The sequence below is a fragment of the Capricornis sumatraensis genome, chromosome 1, assembly GCF_032405125.1.
Source record: "Capricornis sumatraensis isolate serow.1 chromosome 1, serow.2, whole genome shotgun sequence".
In the NCBI taxonomy this organism is placed as follows: Eukaryota; Metazoa; Chordata; class Mammalia; order Artiodactyla; family Bovidae; genus Capricornis; species Capricornis sumatraensis.
The window spans coordinates 78797536-78817362 of record NC_091069.1 but is presented as its reverse complement, the minus strand read 5'-3'; the positions used below and the strand labels follow the sequence as shown (position 1 = coordinate 78817362).

Genomic DNA, 19827 nt, shown 5'->3' with positions numbered 1-19827 from the left:
TGCAGATTGGCCAATGCTTAAACAAGAAGTTCGAACTCAAGACATGAAAAATCACCTCTCGTGACCATGTTGATTTAGCATTTAAAATATAATTAATAATGAAGATATTAAAGCTCAACATTCAGAAAACTAAGATCATGACATCTGGTCCCATCACTTCATGGGAAATAGATGGGAAAAGAGTGGAAACAGTGGCAGACTTTATTTTGGGGGGCTCCAAAATCACTGCAGATGGTGACTGCAGCCATGAAATTAAAAGATGCTTACTCCTTGGAAGGAAAGTTATGACCAACCTAGATAGCATATTCAAAAGCAGAGATATCACTTTGCCAACAAAGGTTCATCTAGTCAAGGCTATGGTTTTTCCAGTAGTCATGTATGGATGTGAGAGTTGAACTGTGAAGAAAGCTGAGCGCCGAAGAATTGATGCTTTTGAACTGTGGTACTGGAGAAGACTCTTGCGAGTCCCTCGGACTGCAAGGAGATCCAACCAGTCCATCCTAAAGGAGACCAGTCCTGGGTGTTCATTGGAAGGACTGATGCTGAGGCTGAAACTCCAATACTTTGGCCACCTCATGCAAAGAGTTGACTCATTGGAAAAGACTCTGATGCTGGGATGGATTGGGGGCAGGAGGAGAAGGGGACGACAGGACGAAATGGCTGGATGGCATCACCAACTCAATGCACATGCTGCTGCTACTGCTAAGTCACTTCAGTCGTGTCCGACTCTGTGTGACCCCATAGATGGCAGCCCACCAGGCTCCCCAGTCCCTGGGATTCTCCAGGCAAGAACACTGGAGTGGGTTGCCATCTCCTTCTCCAATGCATGAAAGTGAAAAGTGAAAGGAAGTCACTCAGTCGTGTCCGACTCTTTGCGCCCCCATGGACTGCAGCCTACCAGGCTCCTCCGTCCATGGGATTTGCCAGGCAAGAGTACTGGAGTGGGATGCCATCGCCTTGAGTTTGGGTGAACTCTGGGAACTCATGCCAGGGATGCCTGGCGTGCTGCGATTCATGGGGTCACAAAGAGTTGGACATGACTGAGCGACTGAACTGAACTGAAAGTATGAAAACACCCATTAAACCTCTCCTTAATCATTAATAGCTTTTGTGCTTCAGGACTGTGGTGGAAGAGGATGTTGTCACTAGGCAGAAGTTCATTGTGATGGTATTGAGTTTGGGGTTGGGCAGAAGAGGCGGTTGTGGTCTTGTAAACAGTGCTTTTCTGACGTTATTGTTTGTGAATTAATTAGAATAAAGTGATTTTCTTTCTAAAAAAAAGATTCACATGAAGAAAACTTTGAAGGACTTCAAAAGGTCATTAAAAAGTTCTTGAATAGATGGTAAGACACACTTAAATAATGGAAAATAATGGCAATCCTCTCTAAGTTCAGTTCAGTTCAGTCGCTCAGTCGTGTCCGACTCTTTGCGAACCCACGAATCGCAGCATGCCAGGCCTCCCTGTCCATCACCAACTCCCGGAGTTCACTCAGACTCACATCCATTGAGTCAGTGATGCCATCCAGCCATCTCATCCTCTGTCGTCCCCTTCTTCTCCTGCCCCCAATCCCTCCCAGCATCAGAGTCTTTTCCAATGAGTCAACTCTTCACATGAGGTGGCCAAAGTACTGGAGTTTCAGCTTCAGCATCATTCCTTCCAAAGAAATCCCAGGGCTGACCTCCTTCAGAATGGACTGGTTGGATCTCCTTGCAGTCCAACGGACTCTCAAGAGTTTTCTCCAACACCACAGTTCAAAAGCATCAATTATCCAGCTCTCAGCTTTCTTCACAGTCCAACTCTCACATCCATACATGACTACTGGAAAAACCATAGCCTTGACTAGACGGACCTTTGTTGGCAAAGTAACGTCTCTGCTTTGAAACCTCTCTAAATAAATATATAACTTGAACTTTTTCAAGAAAAATACCAACATTAACATTTTGGGAATAAAGCAAGAAAATAGTAATAATAGAGGACTAGTCCTTACCAGATATTGAAAAAAATCATGAACATTATAGTAATGAAAACAGTTTAGTACCAGCTCATGGAGAGAATAGATATCCCAGGAATAGATGCAAATAAATACTGGGATTAGTTTCTGATAAAGCTGGTATTTCAAATCAGTGGAGTAAAATGATATATTTAATAAACAGTATTAGGATAAGAGGGTAGCCATCTGGAAAATATGAAATTGGATTCAGTCTTTCACTTACACCAAAGTAACTTCTAAATAGAGTATTAAAAAAAATTAAGGTAACAGAAATGATATACCAGAATTTGTAAAAATTTTCATTTTCTGTATGGCATGGCAAAAATTTTTAACTATATTTTTCATTTCCAAACATTCATTCGGTTATCAGACCTATTTGATCACTTTAGAAATTTTCTTTTTCCTTATTCAAATGGTTTATATGTTCAACCTCATCTTTCATTTAACTATATTAAAAGTATTTATTTTATAATCTGTATCTCATAATATTAATATGGGAGGACTCTTTTTTTTCCCCTGTTGTCTTATCACAGTGGTTTCTTATTTTTGTTTGGTTTGGTTTTAAATTTTTGACTGTGACAGCTTATTCCTTGGACTTTTGAGAGAATTCTTCAGTGAAGACTTGCATTTAATTCCATGGATGCCAAGGGGCACAGTCATTTTAAATAATATTAAATGAGTTTGAGACCACTTGGTAGTATGAAACCAGCAGTGCTAAACAGTATTTTTTTTCCTAATTCTCACTTTGATTGCTTCTTTGACAGATGAGTTATTTTTAAACTTCACTGTTTTTTGCTACCCTCGATTATTCTCCATGAGCATTCTGCAAGTGAACCTTTATAAGTACAACCTTACTCAGGTCTTGGTTAATCTCCTGCCTAGTGTACTAGAAAAACCAGTATGTGTGGTCTATAGCACCGATGTCTCTGCACTTAGGGGAGAATGCTGTTTATCCTTTGTATGTGTATGTATGTCTTTAAACTGTATGTAGTGGCATGTCTAATCCAGATCTTACAAAGTTATTCTAGAGGAAAATTTACAGACAAAACCTCCTAAGGAAGACATCAGTGATGAACTGAATCACCTAGTTTCACCTGAAAACAATGGAGTCCATTGAATCAAGGCAGTCAAACATGCCTCCTCCGAGGACACAGAATTGATTTAATTTCTGAAAGGTCATCTGCCCTGGGAAAGGGAAGGGGAATTCTGCATTCTTGTCCACGGTCTGTAACCTCATCCCTGGCAGCTGCAGGGACACGTGCACGGGAGGACTCGCTCCTTTCCCTCCTCCCACCTCCTGCCTTGCATTCACACATAGCTGTGTGGCAATTTTCTTTTATCACCATGGCCTGGGATGGGCTTTACTTGCTAGGCATCATGTTCTCCACAGAGGCTTCCCATGGGAAAGTCTTTCTCAGGCCCCTCAAATCACCAGATCAGGCATTTTTTTCCCATCTTGAGTTCATTCTCGGATTGACCTCAGTGCATCAAGTCTTGATGAGTGTACCTATCCATGCCCAACTCTGTCTGAGTCAGTGCCTTTTCATACTGTCTTAGACATTCCCAGTTCCAGAAGGCAAAATACAAGGCAATAGAGCCCAAATCAAGCCAAAGCCAGGCTCCCTTGAACTTGCACCTTGACTGCTGCGACTGCCTCCTAACTTACCTCCCTGGTTTCCATTCCTGGGACCACTCCAATGCATTTATGCATGTCTGCAAGAGTAACTGTCCTCAAATTTAACTGTACATACTTAAATGACCACCATCCCCTTTCCTCCACCAAGAATTTTCGGAGGATCCTCTTTGCTTAGAAAATCAGGTACAAATGAAGAGTGCCAGGAATGATGGAGAAAAAGGTTACTATAACAAGCTCTATAATTGGAGTTTTTTGCTTTCTTCTTCCTGCCAGCAAATTTGGAAAACTCAGTAGTGGCCACAGGACTGGAAAAGGTCAGTTTTCATTCCAATCACAAAGAAAGGCAGTGCCAAAGAATGCTCAAACTACCACACAATTGCACTCATCTCACACGCTAGTAAAATAATGCTTAAAATTCTCCAAGCCAGGCTTCAGCAATACGTGAACTGTGAACTTCCTGATGTTCAAGCTGGTTTTAGAAAAGGCAGAGGAACCAGAGATCAAATTGCCAACATCCGCTGGATCATGAAAAAAGCAAGAGAGTTCCAGAAAAACATCTATTTCTGCTTTATTGACTATGCCAAAGCCTTTGACTGTGTGGATCACAATAAACTGTGGAAAATTCTGAAAGAGATGGAAATACCAGACCACCTGAACTGCCTCTTGAGAAACCTATATGCAGGTCAGGAAGCAACAGTTAGAACTGGACATGGAAGAACAGACGGGTTCCAAATAGGAAAAGGAGTACGTCAAGGCTGTACATTGTCACCCTGCTTATTTAACTTCTATGCACAGTACATCATGAGAAACGCTGGACTAGAAGAAACACAAGCTGGAATCAAGACTGCCGGGAGAAATATCAATAACCTCAGATATGCAGATGACACCGCCCTGCTGGCAGTAGGTGAAGAAGAACTAAAGAGCTTCTTAATGAAAGTGAAAGAGGAGTGAAAAAGTTGGCTTAAAGCTCAACATTCAGAAAACTAAGATCATGGTATCTGGTCCTATCACTTCATGGCAAATAGATGGGGAAATAATGGAAATAGTGGCTAACTTTATTTTTCTGGGCTCCAAAATCACTGCAGATGGTGATCGCAGCCATGAAACTAAAAGATGCTTATTTCTTGGAAGAAAGTTATGACCAACCTAGACAGCATATTAAAAAGCTGAGACATTACTTTGCCAACAAAGGTCTGTCTAGTCAAGGCTATGGTTTTTCCAGCGGTCATGTATGGATGTGAGAGTTGGACTATAAAGAAAGCTGAGCACCGAAGAATTGATGCTTTTGAACTGTGGTGTTGGAAAAGACTCTTCAGAGTCCCTTGGACTGCAAGGAGATCCAACCAGTCCATCCTAAAGGAGATCAGTCCTGGGTGTTCATTGGAAGGACTGATGTTGAAGCTGAAACTCCAATACTTTGGCCATCTGATGCAAAGAGCTGACTCATTTGAAAAGACTCTGATTCCGGGGAAGATTGAGGGCAAGAGGAGAAGGGGACGACAGAGGATGAGATGGCTGGATGGCATCACCGACTTGATGGACGTGAGTTTGAGTGAACTCCGGGAGATGGTGATGGACGGGGAGGCCTGGTGTGCTGCGATTCATGGGGTCACAAAGAGTCAGACACGACTGAGTGACTGAACTGAACAGTAATATAATATGATAACAAGAATAAGTTCAAAAGTGGGGAGAGACAATAGAGTTATCAGGAGTAATGTTTCTGTCTCACTGGGAGTAAATTCATTTCAAAGCAGGTTCTGATTAGATGTACCTGGTAAGCCTAGAGAAACAATAAGAAAATAGCTCCAAAGAGCTCCAAGTAAAGAAAACTACAGACCAACATCTGTTATGAATACAGATGCAAAAATCCTCAACAAAATACTAGCAAACCAAATCCAAGAATATATAAAAAGGAGAATATATTGTCTAAGTTTGCTAGGGTTGCCATAACAAAGCACCACAAATTGGGTGGCTTAAGCAACAAAAACTTATTCTCTCTCAGTTCTGCAGGCTAGAAGTCTGGATTAATGCATTGGCAGGACTGGTTTCTTCAGATTCCTGAGGTTATCTGTTCGAGGCCTCTCTCCTATTTACTTATAGTTCCACGGTTTGTGGCAGTGTAACTCCAATTTTCAAATGATATTCTCCCCATGTGCATGTCTAGGTCCAAATCTCTTTTTATAAGGACATCCATCACATTAGATTAGGGACCACTGTAATTCAGTATGACCTCATCTTTAATTATATCTACAGCGATCCTATTTGCAAATAAGGTCACATTCTGTGGTCCAGGGAGTTAGGACTTCCACACACACATTCTTCCAGGGACACAAGTCAACCAAAAACAAACACCATGACCAAGTGAAACTTATCCCAGAAAAGCAAGACTGGTTTACCATTTAAAAATTAATTCATGTAATACACTATAATAGAATTCAACAATCTTCATGATAAAAATATTAAAGAAACAAGAATAGAAAGGAACTTCACCAATCACCAAATAACAGAACCCTCACAACTAAATCATACTTAATAATAAAAGACTGAATACTTTCTTTTTCCTTAAGATCAGGAATAAGACAAGAATTCCATTGTCACTACTTCCATTCAACACTGTATTGGAGGTTCTAGTCAGAATACTCAAGCAAGAAAATTAGATAAAAGGAATTCAGATAGAAAAGGAATAGGTAAAACTTATCTACATTCATAGATAGCATGACCTTATAATCGACCATCCTAACAAATTCACTAAAAAAACTATTACAAGTAATGAATGAATTCAGAACGTTTGCAAAATACAAATCAATATAAAAAATCAATTGCATTTCTATACACTTGCAGCAAACCTTCAAAAAATGAATATGTATATGAAAACAATTGCATTTATAATTGCATCAAAAAGAATAAAACAGGAATAAATTTAACAAAAAAAGTACAAAACTTAAACTCTGAAAACAAAACATTGTTGAAAGAACTTTAAAGAATACCTAAATAAATGGAAAGACATCTCTCCCATGTTTCTGAATTGGAAGATGCTATATTGCTAAGATGCAATACTTCCCAAATTGATCTATGGATTCAGTGCAATCCCTATCAAAATCTCAACTGATTTCTCTACAAAACTGGTAAGCTGATCCTAGTATCTTTACCAAATGCAAGACATCCAGAACAGTCAGAACAACTGTGAAAAAGAACAGAGTTGGAAGACTCACAGGAAACAATTTCAAAATTGCTACAAAGCTGCAGTACTCAAGACTGTGTGGTACTGGCATAAGCGCAGACATAAAGATCAATCAAACAGAATTTACCTACATGTCTATAGGACAGAACTCACGGTCAACTGATTATGGATAAGAATGCCAAGATAATTAGATGCGGAAAACAGCCTTTACAACAAACAGTGCTAGGATAACTAGATATTCACATTCAAAAGAATCAATTGGACCTCTGCCTCAGTCCATATACAAATTAACTCAAAATGGATCAAAGACATAATTGTAGGAGCTAAAATTACTAAACTCTTGGAAGAAAACATCGATGTAAATCTTTATGACTCTCAGTTAGAAAATGGTTTCTTTCTTCTTTAAAATTTTATTTGGCTGTGCCAGATTTTAGTTGCAGCATGCGGGATCTTCACTGTGGCATGAAGGCTCTGAGTTGTACCATGCACGATCTGGATCTCCAGTGAGGGATTGAACCTGGGCCCCCTGCTTTGGGAGTGTGGAGTCCCAACCACTGGACCACCAGAGAATTCACTAGCCAATGATTTCTTAAATATGACAGCAAAAGCACAATCAGAGGAAAAAAATAAACTGGATATCATAACAATTTAAAAAAACATTTGTTCTTTCAAGGACACTTTCAGGAAAAATTATTTAAAAGTCCAGAAGTTATGATAAAGTTTTTACAAATCATAGATCTGATAAAGGACTCATAGTGAGAATACATAAAGAACTCCTACACTGTAGAAAAAAATTACCTAATTAAAAAGTGGTCAAAGAGTCTGAACAGATGTTTCTTCAAAAATAGATATACAAATGACTAATAAACACATGAAGAGATGCTCAATATTATTATCCAGGAGGGAAATGCAAATTAAAACCACATTGGGAAACCATCTCATACCCACTAGGATAGATATTATAACCCTTATACATTGCTGGTGAGGATATAAAATGCTAAAGCCAGTTTGGAAAAAGGTTTGCCCCAAAAGTTAAACACAGTTACCATTTGCCCAACAATTCCACTATTAGGTATATACCCAAGAGAAATAACAACAGGTGTACACAAAAAGCTTGTATGTGAATATTCATGGCAAAAAGTGATAAACAATCCAAATGCCCTCCAACTTATGAATGGATAAAGAAAATGTGGTATATCCATACAGTAGAGTATCATTCAGCAATAAAAAAGAAATGAAGTACTGGTACATATTACAACATGTATGAACTTTGAAAACAGTATGCTACATGAAAGAAGCCAGTCACAAAAGGCCACATATTATACTATTCCAATTATATGAAATGTCCAGAAGAAGCAAGTCCATACGGACAGGAGTAGATCAGTGGCTGCCTAGCGCTGAAAGTATGGAGCAAGTGCTAATGGGTACAAGGTTTCTTCTTAGGGTAATGAAGTAAATTCTAAAATTTATTACAGTTATGGTTACACATGAGGAACACATGTACACCCATGGCTGATTCATGTCAATGTATGGCAAAAACCACTACAACATTGTAATTAGCCCCCAATTAAAATTAATTTATACAAAAAAATTTATTACAGTGATGGTTGCAGAACTCTGCGAATATACTCAAAATCATTCATTTGTACCCTTTAAATAATTAATTATATCTCAATTAAGCTGTTACCAAAACCAAAACTCAAACAAGAGCAAGGTAATGTTCCAAGAGACAAATATTTCATTGCAGACTATTTTCCTTGGTCCTGGCTCTAGTCACTGGGGCCAGCAGACTTTATTCGTGAAGAATTGGCCAAAGCCCAAAGAAAGTCTCTTCATCTGTGCTTTGCCTTGAGCAATTTATTTTTAAATAACCCTTTGTCAAATTAGACATACGCAGTCTGGTTTTGCATATCCTCTCCTAGGGTTTTTGATGTTTTTATCTTGGGTGGGGCACTGAGGGTATGTTTTCCTTTTTAAAAGATGTGATGGGTTAAGAGCCAATTAATTGTCAGTTTTAGTTATCTTGGCCCCTGACTCCTGTCCATTTGCAACTCCAACAGCTTCCAGTATCAATCACACAGGAGCCAAACTCTCCATGAGGCAGAGAGATTTTCCCACTGCTTGAATCTCTAATTTCTTCTTTAATAGACCTGCAGCTTCTGCTCAATGTTCTTAGAGATCTAGGTGGGAGGGAAGTAATCTAATGGGACCTTGTAAACCATGAAGGAACAGAGGTTTTTTGCATCTAGGTTACTGGGCGCTGCTATAAATTGTGAAGCCAGGGCTGGGGAGGTTCTGGGGCTGGTTTGCTTGAGAGCTGGTTGGGGAGCCTGGGAGGTGAATTTCATATGTACAGAATAGCAGCAAGGGATGAGAGGGGGAAAAGAAGGGGACAGTGGGTTCATGAGCCAGCGGATCACGTAAGCCAAGTTAGTTTGGAGAAACTTCAGTCCTAATGCTCTACCGGCTGTACTGGACCTGTTTATGAGGCTCCCAGATTCACTCACTTCCTCCTTAGTCAGAAACTCCATCAGAAGCAGTTTGCAATGGTTCATACACTTACCATGAGACACATAAAGGGTACTGATATGGAAAGATGTGTATGCTATATTGTTAAAAAAAAATAGGACAATATATATATAATCTGACCCTGACTTTTAAAAAATCTTTATATATGGAGTGTATGTATAGAAAAAGGTTGAGGATATACATAAATTATAAAAGGTGACTACATCTCGAATGACAGGGGCTTTTTTCAACTTTTATACTTCATTATTTATACTTTTTATACCATATGTATTTCCAACAAGGAAAAGTAGAGATAAAAATAAAGTTATAATGACCAAAAATAACTTCAGATGTTTCCTGTAGGTGTTACTACAGGTAAAGTGACAGTATATCTTACTTAAAGTTGTTTTGGTTATTGAAGTAGCAAATTATACCAAATTTGACTCAGTTGGCCTTTTGACTTTTAGCTTCACAGAATCATTTTAACCCTGTGAAGCAAAGAATATGAACAAATGTTGGGTTTGACTTTGAATGCTTCTCCTTCAAGGCCAAGGGACTTATCCTGGGAAGCAGGCAGGCAGATGTCCAAAGATCAAAGAACCAGCCACTGGGGTGGAGAAAGGCATTCAAAAGCTTGCTCCTTTGAGGAAACTTTCTGAGTTACTGTGGACCTGGCCATAAGGAGATGGAAAGTTTGTCAGAAGTAGGCCATGTTAGGAAGCAGGATGTCAGTCTTCTGTTACCTGACTGCTTTTGCAAAATACTGCAACAAATCTGGAGACATACTTGGCCTAATTGCGTGGATAAAACAAGACTTGAAACTTGAGACAAAACAAAGCTGGGCTATTCCAATGCTTTCTCCCCCTCCTTCACCCCATCTCTCTCTATACCACTCTATCTTTAGCTTTTTCTGTAGGACTGAGCTACGTAACATTTCAGACCTGTCACATTGGATGAGCTATAGAGTTTTGACAAATTCTCTGGTATTTGAGAGGTTTGCCTGTAGTATTGAGATTAATCACTTATTTCCTTTCTTCAGCGTTAGACTCTTTTCTTTAAAAAAACATTTAGTAGGAGCATACTAAATCTTTTAGATTCTTGATATGAGGTCAGAGAATAGCAGATCTTTTCTGGGGGTGGTTTTTAAATTAATTTCTAAAAAGGTAATTTTTACTGCTGACAGGACAAGAGTCTGCTGATCCCACTCTCCCTCTAAATAATAAATGCAGCCATCATGCACAGAATCATCCTCACCATATAAAATGAGTGAGTGGGAAGAAATCTATATCTTTCTTCCTGTGAAATGGACTGCTCTGGCAGTGAGCCCAGTCATTCAGGAGTTCTCCATGATCTGTTATTTAAATCCAACTCATTATGACTGATTTTAGGCAGGAAGCCAAAATAAAAAGATCAACTATATATTTTTTTGGTTTTTCCATCCTATCCTCTTTCCACCTTCAATTTTAATACAAGTGCTAACTCTGAGGTCAGGGTTAGATGTACAGACACCTCAACACAAGCACTCCATTAATCCAAAACCAAGCATTCCAAAAGGGTCTCGTGGCTTCAAATGAGATGGGATGACACTATATTCTGAAATAGACAGCAGCCAAGTTTAACTCCAAAATGCCCATGATATTTAACTTGAAATATTCTTTGCTGCAGCTTAAATTCCAACTCCTCTAGGCTGCAGACATCAAGATACCATGTTCATCTTTCATCCCCAGTACCTGGCACAGGGTCTCAAGCGAAGAACCCAACAAAGTCTTTTGAATGGAAGTTTTAAATCTATAAGGCCATATTTCCTATATTTTTTCTTGCATTCCATAAACATGGCTATTTAACCACTTTTTAAAGACTTTCTGTGTTTGCTTGTTGTTTTTTTAAATTTTTATTTATGTTTAATCCATCTGGAACTATTTTTGTGGTAGTGTGGCAGTATGATTTTGCCCCAACCTGACATGCCACTTTTAACATATATAAATTCCCCTTGATTTTGAATTCTCTGTTTATCCCTCTCTTCTGTTTATCTATTCCTGTGCTAGTACCACACCATTTGAATGAAAGTTTCGGAGTATACTATCTGACAGGACAAATCCCCTGTATCATCCAACTTAATTACTTTTTAAGGATACTGATTTGACCTTTTTCATACTCTTCCAAACAATTTTAATTTTTAAAGCTTAAATAAACAAACATATAAAAAGCAAAGGTAACTGAAATGATGACTGGAATTTTGGCAAAAGTAGATATATCTATCTATCTAGACATGATAATTTTTGAAGGACTGATCTTTCTACAGTATCATGTCTTCTAGTCCAGGGACATAATGTACTTTAATATGTAGTCAAGTTTTATAATTTTTCTGCATATTAATCTTATACATTTTTATTTTTAGATATTTTATAGTGTGGTGTTATATAGGAACTATTTCATCATATTGTTTTACATGCTTAAGGAAAACTAGATTTTTCTGAACACTTATATTAACCATTTTATTGAACTCTCTTATTAGCTATTTATTCATCTAATCAATCAACATTTGGCGAGTACTTATCACAAGCCAGGTGTTTTCCTATGTAGACGGGTAGGGACAGCACAAATCTTATGTCACAGAATGTATTTTGCTGTAAACCTCTGTTCACCCCCCAACAGCTGAAATAAATGTAAGAAGGTTTTGTTTTTCTCACACAGCATTAAGTCCAGAGTAGGCAGTTAGTTCAAGGTTGCTTTAGTAACTCCACAATGACAAGACGGATTCAGGAACTTGCTATCTTTCTGTTTAGCAGTCGCTATCTAGTGCTGGAGATGCACTGTCTAGCCTCCAGCACCTCTACATTCTATGTGCACTCCAAGCAGGAAGGAGGGCCAGGGCAAAGGATAAGGAAAGCATGATAGCTGAGCCTGACCTCCTCACTCTTTCCGGCCTTCTGTAGAACTCCAGTCCACAGCTTTTTCCCATACGCTCTAGCCAGAGTTACCTCACATGGCCACATGCACATTATTAGTCATATTACTGCTCCCCTCAGATGAGAATTCCTTTAGTAAGGAAGAAGGGGAGAATTCTGAATATACATCTAGCAGGCTCTGCCCCTACAGAGACATTCAAATAACTTATAGCTGAGTGTCTTAAGATTTCCAGCAACCCAGCCCTTGATCTCTCTCTGCTCCCTATTATTTCTATTCATTCCATTGGTGATCATATTCAGTCTCATGGCTATAAGTACAGTTATATGCTGGTGACCACCAAATACACATCTCTATCCCAGCCTTCTCTCCTGAACTTCAGACTGAAATAGCCAACTACCTATTTGTTCCCTCCACTTAAATGGCTAATAAGTATCTCAAATTTAACCTGTCCAAAATGAACTTCTTTGCTAAAATTTCCCTCCCATCTTAGTAGATAATACTTTCATCCCTCTGGTTCCTGTCTGCCTCCCATCTTTTATCCAAATACCCCAGGAAACCCTGTCTGACTCAACCTTCACCTTCCAACTGTATTGGGAATCCTACCACTTCTCACCATGTCTAACACTAACATTCTGGTCCAGGTCACCATTATTTCCTACCTGCATTACTGCAAAAATCATTATCCACATATAGAAGACCCTCCTCTTCTCTAATGAGCTTAGCCTTGTTCCCCTGCCTCTGCTACTTACTCCCATGATCATTCCCTATCCATTGTTACAAAACTACCCCCCAAACCTCAATTTTGGAGTGAAACATCCAATTTTTCACAACTACTCTTTCCCAACCATTACACCCTCTATTAATTCCACCATAACATTGCATCAGGACCTATAATCCATCATCAATCCTATTCTTTCTCACTGCTTCTCACTTTCCCCTCATATTCTTACTTTTCTTCCTACTGGGCTTAAATTTCATGGTCAATAATTTCTTTGTTCACATGACTTCAACCTTCTCGCCCTTCTATTGTATTCACTTGGCAACCCCCCAAACCTGATTAGATCCATCTTTCTACCTAACCTGGACCTGTATCACCTAGCTGATATAGCTAAAGAAATACATAAGAAAACTAACTAATCCTACATTCAACTGATCACTAACCCAGTAGACCATCTAATACTGCTTAGAAATCATACTCTATTTCCCTGGGTTTTTTTTCACTTTTTTCTTATCTTTTCTTTTCTTCTCAAACTTTCAACTCCTTTCCCCTCTGAACTTCAGTCTCAGTCTTCTTTTGCATTTCAATGAGAAAATAGAAGCAATACAAAGAGATCTTCCATGAGCATCCACATCATATCTTCCTAACTATATACATCTGTGCCCACATATTCAGTCTTCTCTGTTTTATTATGGATGGACTCTTTATATCCCTATCTTAGACCAATCATGTGTACACTAATCTATTCAATCTCATCCACCCAATGATCCCATTCCAGTAATTCTCCTCTTCATCTTCTGTATCAAATTTTCCTGGATCTTTTCTATTTGTATATATTATTATTTCTTCTGTTTTTTAAAAAAGATATAATTCTCCCTGTACTCCATTTTCCCCTTCCAGCCACTCTTCTATTTCTATTTTTCCTTTACAGCAAAAACCCCCTGAAAAAATTATCTATATTCACTATGTCCAATCTAACTCCTTCTACACTCTCTCAAACCCACTCCAGTAAGGCTTTCATCTCCACCATTTATCAGAAACAACTCTTGCTGAGGTCAACAAAACATCTGCCCCAGTTAACTTCTAGTCATTTTCACATCTCAGTTAAACCTCACTGAAACATTTTCTAACTTTTCTGTAAAGGTCAACTCATCTATTATATGCTGTCACTATTATATTGCTTATCATGCTTGTGATTTTACATTTTCATATGATTCTTAATGAGCCTTTTTTCCTCAATAAACTTCAAGCTCCATAAAGGCAGGGATAATCTCTATTTTTCTGTAACGATTGTATGGTCAGTGTCTAGGACAATGCCTGGCACACAGGAGGCCATCAACACAATTTGAAAAAATGAATGCTTCATTATCATCATCCCCATTTTAAACTTGGGAAAAGAAGGCCCAGAGCAGAAAAGGTACCAGCTTAAATGCACACTGTAGATTATTGGTAGAACAGGAATTAGAACTAGCTGAACATACTGACCACCAAGCATCATGCTACATTATGGAGTTATGAGATAAATGAAACGAGCCCTCTTCTCCCAGAGCACTACCATGTTTGGGCTGAATAGGATAAATCATGAAACCTAGTTCAGTATCAAGTCCTCCTTGGGTCTCCAAGGACTTAGCTACCAGGTCAACAGAGATGAGTTACACTGTTGACTACTCTGGTTCCTGTATTCAAAGTGCCCAGGGAGAAGGCCCTTTCCCTGAAAGCATTTGTTCGACCAAGTATGGTGATAGGTGTTAACCAGACTACTTGTGATCATTTTGCAATATATACAAATATCAGATCATTATGTTGTATGCTTGAAACTAAATATAATGTCATATGACAACTATACCTCAAATTTTTAAAAAAAGCATTTGCTTGAAATTACATTGCAGGCTTCAGAATAAGACTCTTCAGGTGCATATCACTCATCAATGATCTACAAGCTACGAACCAGGAAGAACACAGGGAGGAGTGAGCAGGAAGGCCAACTTAAAGTTACAACATTAAGATCCACTGTTAGTTGAAGACCACTAAGAAAGAGAGAAAAAGCATTTCAGAAATGAAATCGTCAGGCAAACAGGAATTGCATTATATACTTTTAAGGAACCCACGACATTAAAAAGATCTACATAAACCAGCTGGAAGGCTGCCAATTTTGAAAAACATGAACCATGCATAACTATCAATAAACACAGTGTGATTTACCACTTTGTAAGGGACTGTTACTATTAAGGGCTTCCCCGGTAGCTCAGATGGCAAAGAATCTACAAAGATGATCATATGATTCATTATATAGAATGGGGTACTTTGGAAACAAAAAGAAGCACTATTTAAAATTATGCCAGGGTAATGAGGGTTTATCCGGACTGACTGTCCCAGGTAAATAAGCAGGACTGGTCACCCTCTTTAGTAACCATCTACTCATTATGTATTAAAAAAACAAAAACAAAAACCAGGTACTTAATCTGGTATATAAATGACTCCTTCAGGGAAATCAACCACAGCAGCCAGAATGGACAAGATACCAGTCCAGTGTGGGCTCTGTTTAAATCATTTTTACCCTCTATGATCCTGCTAATATTTACCATCTCTACTGAAAAAAAAAAAGGAGAGTTAAGAGTCACTGGCTTTATCTACTTGTTTTTTTGTCCCTTCGCACCTGATATATTCAATCTATAGGAGGGGGCCATTTCTATCCCCATTTGGAGTTTAATATTTATGCTTATGAAGGAATATGCCTTTCTGTGATAAGTCAAACAGAATGTCATTCTTTGGATTTCTAGAGATTTCCATTTTCCCCAAAGGCACAGCTGGCTTATACAAAATTTGTATGAATATGTGCCATATTTACTTCAATCAAGACTGACTCTTAGATAACTCACTGAATTAACACAGCAAAAACAAGATGACTAACCACAACATTTTATTGTAGAGATGAATACATATATTCTGAGAAATAATTTGAGCTATTCACGTGATGGTTATGAACACATCAGGATCTGTTTAATTGGTATATTTTGGTTTGCTAGGCAAGAGAAAAATCACAAGTCAAATCCAAAAGGCCTGATTCTTTTTTTAAGTCTATAAAAAGAGAGGATTAAATACTGCCAGCTCTACTATCAAGAAACATTATACGATTTAAATTACGAAGATAACTCCACGTAAGTCCAGCAAGGAGTGTTGGCAAGTAGAAGTGAAACAATCTATTATACAAAATGCAAAAGGATACAAAGATGGGTTATAAAAAATAAAATTTTGGTCAGAAAACTACATGAGGCCACATAAAGGTGTCTGTGAGCTGCTTTTTTTAAGGGGAAAAGAAATCAAGCCATTAGCTCTCTATTTATTCAAAAGGAAAAATAAGGAAATGTTTGGAAAATACTTCTGATATTAAGTGAGTTCTTTCTCATCTGCCATCCAGAGTTCACAAGCATCTAACTTATTCTTGCCAACCTATAGAAGTGAAGGAATGAAACCACTGTCTGGCCATCAGTGGCACACTCACAGCACCCGAATGAGATCCAGGGTAATCCTAGATCGGGGAATGTCAATGTTGAGTACTCGGACTTCCACTCTTTCTCCAGGGCCCAGTCCAAGACTCCTTCTCTTCTTCGTCTTAGAAAGTTTTGCTTCTGTTACATTTCGTATGGGAATCAGCCCTGATCTCCCCACTCCTATATCCACAAAAATTCCAAACAAGGTGGCATTCTCGACTTTGCCTGTAAGAACGGTCCCAACCTGCAGGTCTTCCAAGCAGACTATGCTTCTTTTGAAATCAGGTTTATCGAAATCTACAACAAAAGGGGAAAATGGACAGTGTGTATAAATAATTGTTAGACACAACATAATTTAATGAGTAAGTACTGAATACATATCAATTGTGTGCCCAGATCAGTATTAAGCATTGAGGGGAGACATAAAAGGAGCTGAAGATATATGCCTGCCTTCAGAGAAAAGGCATCCTAGTTGGAGAAACAGCATGTGCAAAGCAGAAACAATTCAAGACAGTTTACTCAAACACCATCTTCTCAAACTCTATCTTGCTAACCTGTGAACATTAGCACATACATAAGGGACTTAAAAGAGTAGAGTGTCTTATTTTCTTCTTTATGAAGAGGAGACGAGAAAATACATTTGCTCAGTGAATATGCAAGGCTAAATCACAAATACTGAGAAAATAAGACCCTTGTTGACAGAAGAATGGGAGCTTTCCTCCAAGTGACTGAATTCTCAAAATGTTTAAAGTGGGTAGAACGTCCATAAATGTTTATAGTTAAATGTGCTGAAATTTAAATGTTCTTTCTCACTTCTCCCCCCAAATTTTGAACTCAAGGATCAATTCCCATCCACTTTGAATAAATTTATCCAATCAAAAAGAATGGATTCTTGATTATCTATTGCTCAGAAACCCAGATGGGCCAGTACCTTATGTCCTTTCTCCTCTTTCAATTCAATTCATAAAACATTTATTAACTCCTATTAGCACTCTACCAGGTACTCAAGAAACAAAGATGAAGCACAGATCTCTACTCTCGAGTTCTGATAGCCCTCTTTCCCTTGTTTGTGCCAGTGTACCAATACATTTCTCTGTTCATTAACACTACCCCCCACCAAAGACAGGCACAAAGCCTGCTGAGGAATCATGGCTTAAGTTAAAACAAAACAAAAACAACAACAAATGTTTTATGATGGAGAAGGTTACAACTAACAATCGAAACAGGGCTTTTGGATTATCTGTGGATTCCATTTACCCATGCTCCTCTTGGCCTCCTTTCCTAGGATTACTGAATGTTGATTCTAATAACAAAGAACACATTCTATGCTTGGATCTCCTTTTACTAAGACCTCATTTTCCCCTCCACCCATTCCATTTCCTTTTCCTCCACAGCTGTTGGCTTTATCCTGATTACTTGTTAAAACTATCCTTTACATTTGTATTTAGCAACTGGTCACCTCTTGGTTCCCCTCCCCCAGCCTAACCATACTGAAATCAAGGTGTTGTTTTTTAAAAAATCCACTTTTTACCTTTACAACAAAACAAAACCCCTCTTTAAACCTTAAATCTCATTTTCCTCATAAAAAGGAATACGCTAACACTAGAATTGATTGTGTAGAATTCCATCTGATGCGCAGATGTGAATTCCAAAAATAGCCCACTGAATACGCCATTACACTGGGCAAGGACTGTGTCAAAGCAAAGGGAAACCAAGTTGTTGATCATGGTCAGAGGTAGGATGGTCTCTGAGGCCTCACAAGTATTGTTTTTATACTTAGAAACTCTCCCTCTTTCTTACAGAGGTCCAGCAGCTACAATTCCCAAGGGTTTCTGATCAGCTGCTTAATTTTGCATGGAAAATCGGAGTCAAGAACTACTTAACATACCCTGGGCCACTGAGAAATCAGAAAAGCCTCCATGTACCAGGCAAACTCTAACACTTTGATTGCCAAGGCTACATACTCAGTGCCCTGTCACCAGGCTGCTTCTGATGAACACAATTATGGAAACCAACTGGTGACCAGAGTGTTAATAACATAGAGTGGATTATATCACCAGAGAAACAGAAGACAGGATGAGTATAAAGAAAGAATGAGGCAAGAAACGAAGCAATTTTGAGACAATGGAGCAAAGAAAAGAGATATAACATAAATGCAGAAACATTCAAAATACTATCTGCTCCTTTAAACGTATGACTGTCTGCCTTTCTTCCTGATGATGTATTTAGTGTTAAAATGAAAGTTCTCAGACATCTAGAAACCTGTGACTTATGCTAGGGCAAAAGTCAGTTCCAAAGAGATCTACTGGAAATTTCTCTTGAAACAATGCTAAATACTGCAGTAACTGGTAAGCTCAATTCAGAGCCCAGGTGTATGTTTCTGCTCAACTAGAGGCCATCATCAGGTAAAGACCAACTTAGCTGTTGGTTGTCTAACTCAGCTATGTAATCTGAGGGCTGATCTTTGCTCTGAGTCTACAGTGTAACTGAGATCATGGAACAATCAACATCAAGACCAAAAAAACAAAGATGGACAAGAAAAGCCAGAACAGAGCGTATTTGCCAACTTTCTAATGTAGTGGTTTTAGGCATAGTACTCCCACCCTGCTTGAAAGCCACTGCTCACTGCTAGACAACACCTATGGAATTCACACCTAAGAATAACTGCAAAGGGTGAGGGATTTGTCCACGGAAGTACTCACTTTGGACGGACCACCCAGAAGGCTTCTACTACATTTTTGGCATAGGTCTTACTGTATGTTTCATTTTATTTTTCTCTGACCTTAAAATTAATTTCAAATTTACACAGATATTGAGGGAATGGTACATTGAGCTTGACAGATGAACACAAATTCCCCCAGACCTTTTCAAAGAAACCACCTCAACACAGCATAACCCAGGATGAAATGAGCCAAGCCCTAAACATGGTATCATAAAAATGCTGTGAGACAAGCACAGATTCATTTAAATCTCAGAGCTTCCTAGTCAAATTTCCTTGGGAAGTAGGTCATTTGATACCTTAATTCCTTCTCACTGGGGCATTGCTCTCAACAACTATGGCTCTTAAACTTCCTTCACCATCTACCTGTGCTGAAAGCCATGAGACTTTTAATTAGAAGGAAAATCAACAGAGAGATAGTATCTTTTTTCTTCAGTGTTCACTGACATAGAATCCAGGAACCTGGAAGGCTGTAACTTAGAAAGAAGACTCACTTTAATTTGTGAACTGAATGCTTTACCTTGGACTTCCGACTCTTATGAGGTAGAAACAGTTACAAAGGGATTCTGAAAAATGCATGTCTCCATGAACATGGCAGCACATGCAAGATGTTTTTAGTCTAGTGTGATGGGAAATAAGCCTGGGAAGAAGAGTCTAGAGGCCTGGCCTCAAC

At 38.6% G+C, this 19827-nt stretch overlaps 1 protein-coding gene across 1 annotated transcript in view; it reads right to left on the bottom strand.

Moving 5' to 3' along the window:
* Positions 1–15936: 15936 nt before the first annotated feature.
* Positions 15937–19827, bottom strand: part of SRBD1 (S1 RNA binding domain 1) — a 229899-nt gene continuing 226008 nt past the window's right edge. The window contains exon 21 of the mRNA XM_068970186.1: positions 15937–16732. Coding sequence (XP_068826287.1) covers positions 16443–16732 — 290 coding nt within the window. The 3' untranslated portion in view covers positions 15937–16442. The remainder of the gene's footprint in view (positions 16733–19827) is intronic.